General features: G+C 36.4%; 1 protein-coding gene and 1 pseudogene across 1 annotated transcript in view; one reads left to right on the forward strand and one right to left on the reverse strand.

Annotated features, from left to right (window-relative positions):
• Nucleotides 1-706: 706 nt before the first annotated feature.
• LOC113315660 lies at nt 707-2,037 on the reverse strand (annotated as a pseudogene).
• Nucleotides 2,038-3,509: 1,472 nt separating this feature from the next.
• LOC113317582 overlaps nt 3,510-3,836 on the forward strand; it is a 4,864-nt gene continuing 4,537 nt past the window's right edge. Inside the window, exon 1 of the mRNA XM_026565742.1 lies at nt 3,510-3,636. Coding sequence (XP_026421527.1) covers nt 3,620-3,636 — 17 coding nt within the window. The 5' untranslated portion in view covers nt 3,510-3,619. The remainder of the gene's footprint in view (nt 3,637-3,836) is intronic.

The raw sequence follows: 3,836 nt of genomic DNA on the forward strand, positions 1-3,836 counted from the left end.
CTACAACTACAAATTCACTTCAAATCCCATACCCACTGCATTACTGCCTTCCATTTCAGTTCAAGCTCATACCTGAACACCACAAATGCTCCATCTCAGGCTCAGTTTGATCTTCAACTGGACCTGCAATATCAATACTAATTCAACCAGAGCAACACCAGTTCCTCCATGGATTCTGATTATCACCAGCTGCAGTTCATAATCACCACCAACATAGGCATCTCAGTTCTTCTCTACACTCTCAACCTGCAACTGTACTTAAAAACCATTCTCAAGCATCATCTCAAACCATTCTTCATAGAGAACCAACTCAAAGCCAACACCAGTACCACCTTCTCTATAATATTAACTTCAGCTGCAACCGGAGCTTACTAGCAGCATCAAATGAAACTCGTCACAAGACCCTGTCACTGCAATAACCATATCAAACCCATCACTGCAATAACCATATCAACAATACCAGCAACTACACTTGCACACTGCCAATCTGAAAGCAGCGGCAGCAACATCTCCTAGCTGACTCTACTCAGCTCCACAATACAATTCACCACCTGCAATTGCTTCCCATTTCAACTGTAAGAAAAATTATAAGAGATATTATACATGTTCATTGATAGATGGAACCAATTTTGGTTTCATCATAAATAAGATGAAACCATAATTGGTTTCGTCATAATTCAACTTCACATGTACATGAACCTGCATGTTATTGATTCATTGACCTCCACATGTACATGAACCTGCATTTCATACTTTTATGACATAAATAAGCAATTTCTTATTACTTAGCACATGGTTAATGAACAAGCTGTAGACAAGTTCGAAGTCTCTGATATGAGATTTGTGACTATCAACACAAATCAAACATCCATTGTTGATTACATCGCATTTTACTAGCTAAGAACGTAGGTCAACATATACAGAGTTGATAACCAAACAAGAACAAAGATATCAGGACACCTAGGAGAGTATAATCGGGCGAAAGTCATGCATATTGTGACAAATGAAATTCTTAAGCATGAGATTTGTTTAATTTCAAGGTTGGATAGGCTACAAACACTAAACAATTAATATGCAAGCAACTTCCTGACACTGGCAGCATGTAGATTAAAGAAAAAATTGAAAAAGGAGAATTGAGTTACCCGTGGCATATTCAACTAGTTGAATAAGCTCAGTGTCCCTAACTTGGACGATAACATATGAAGTAGTGGACACAGCTGTGATGTTACCAAAATCATTGACTGCAGCTTCTTTACAGATGCTTTTTGTCTTGTCCAATTTAGCTTCTCCAATTCCCCTATATTCCAAAGATTGCAATGTTGATAACTTCTTCTCATGCTCAATATTTTCCCCTTCAAGAGCCTAAAAATCAAGCAACATATAACACATATAAGCAATCACTAAGACTAAGACTAATGCTCCACGTTACATTGAAACTCAACAAGACACCTAATGGCTTCACAAGCAAATTAAAATCTGAATTATCAAAGGTTAAATTTCCAATTTATAATGAATTCAATGTTCAATATCTTAGTCTAGTGGTTCTCAATTTTGTGTCACAAACAAGCAGTACAATTCTGCATACCTTAACTTCCTGGTGTAGCTTCTTCTCCCATGCCAAGAGTTGCTCCAATGTGGAAAAGTGACTCTTCGGACCTTGTTCCACAAGCGCGCCGGTATCCAATCGATACTAAATATCCAAAGGAGGTTTTGATATCTAGCTTGAACTCGAATTTGTCAAAAGACAGTTTCTGGTCAGTCAAAATGTGAAACTCCAATCAATCCTAAACCCAAATAAACTTAATTTTCATTCAAAAAGAAAACTACAAACTTTTCATTTAGATGGGCACGACTAATTTCAAGCAGATTAGAGACAGGCTCACCAGCAACAACAGCTTTCTCAAGATAGTATTTGATACAAGCAACAATTTGAGCAAGATCTTTATGTCTTACCACCAATTTCATATTTGCTATCTCACCACCACCTCCGCCGCCACTGCCGCCATGATTATGAACAGACTTATTACCCAGTTCCATATGCATCCTAATCCATCACCTGCAGTTCAGTTTAGCTTACAGTCACCACTGCCATCAACAAATCCATCTCAGTCATAACCTAGGAACAAAACAAACAATCAAATCTATTAAAACCCAACAACACAAAACCCATTTCAGTTCAACATCTCTTCTTGTCCATCGACAACTCAATCCACCGCAGAATCATCTCAACCAATCACTACCACCATCAAACAACAACCAAAAGACTCATCCTAGTTTTGTGAAATTAGCATTTCCATTTCAATTTCACATTTGGTTCCTTGATTATAATGTTACCTACCATTTCAAATAAATGCTTCCACCTTAAAATTTTCATTCTCCTCTGTATCCACATCTAATCCTTGGCTTAAATGTAACCAACCAAATTTGATTCAGAAAAATTTCAGTACAGATCCATATACAGATCCATGTACACATTCAATAATATACATATCCTTGTCAAAATTCAAATGAAAAATTAGTTCAAAAATCATAAAGTCTTCGACCAAAAAAAGATCATCAAATTAGATCCCTCACAGACTAATTCCACCAACAAATTTGAAAAAAATTTAACAAAAAATTACAAGAAATTTGTGATTTCTTACCGCTATCGCCGATGAGACAAATTAGGTTATCAAATTTGACATCACCACTCTGTCATCTCTTCCTTGAAAATCGATCTCAATCATCAATTCGTCACCAGCCCATCCCTGTTCTTCTTGTTCTTCAATTGAAGTTACAATCGCAACCCTAATTTCAACAATTTATTCATCTAATCTTACATAAATATCAAAACATCACCAGATCCACCTGTGTTTTCTTCTGAATTTGAAAATGAAACTATGGTTAGGGTTTTAATTAAGGTTGGGGTGGTGGTGGTAATGGTGTCGATGGTTAAGGAGTTGAAGGATGCGGAGGAGGGTGGTGGTAACGTCTCTCGAATTCTTCACCTCTTGAATCAGCGCTGTTCTTCTCGTGCAGTTCCATTGTTGCTGCTGGTGATGATGATGGTGGGAGAAGGAGACGGAAGAAAGAAGAAATCAGAGAAGAAGAAAATGTCGAAGGGTATGTTTGGCTTTTTTAAAAGTAACAAAAACTAAATTTACACATTATTATTTGGCTTGGGGTTTTTGTTCCAATTTTATTTGAAACGGTTTTTATTTGGTAGAAATAATATGACCGATTTTTTCTTATCACTAATTTGTTCACCTAGGAGTTTTGTCACTAGTTTTGTCTAGTTTATCCACAAGACCCTGAAATATCGGGACCCGTGATTTTTGTTTTACTATTAACCTTTTACTTACCTCTGTTCACCAGTCACCACCTTGTTTAATTAATAATATTTCCCGCTATTCTCGATGTAATCCCGTCACTTCGTGGCGTTAAGTATGGTTCGGCAGTTGTACACACAAAAGTCTACAAGTCCAGACTGTCTAGTCCCATCTCACACTAAATGATGATCATGATAACTTATAAACTCAGAGAGAGAAGAAGGTTTATCAAACAAAACTCAGAAACTCTTTAACAAAATTCAATCCTCGTCACAAAAGAACTTCACAGTAGAGTTGAGTTCAACAACGTCATGGTGATCATTAGCAGGTCTTTCACTCTCTTCTTCTTCTTCTTGTAAGGTTTTAGTTATATAATGAGGTCGTTCTTTAAGAAAAATTAGAATCAGGGTTTTTTATAAAGGATGATTTGCTGTGTAGTTACTTAGTAAAACCCATTTTTTTTTTAATTTTTTTTTTTTTTCATTTTCACCCCACAAACCTCAAGAATCATTTCAAGATATCTAAGAA

The sequence above is a fragment of the Papaver somniferum genome, chromosome 10 (genome assembly GCF_003573695.1).
Source record: "Papaver somniferum cultivar HN1 chromosome 10, ASM357369v1, whole genome shotgun sequence".
NCBI classification, from domain to species: domain Eukaryota; kingdom Viridiplantae; phylum Streptophyta; class Magnoliopsida; order Ranunculales; family Papaveraceae; genus Papaver; species Papaver somniferum.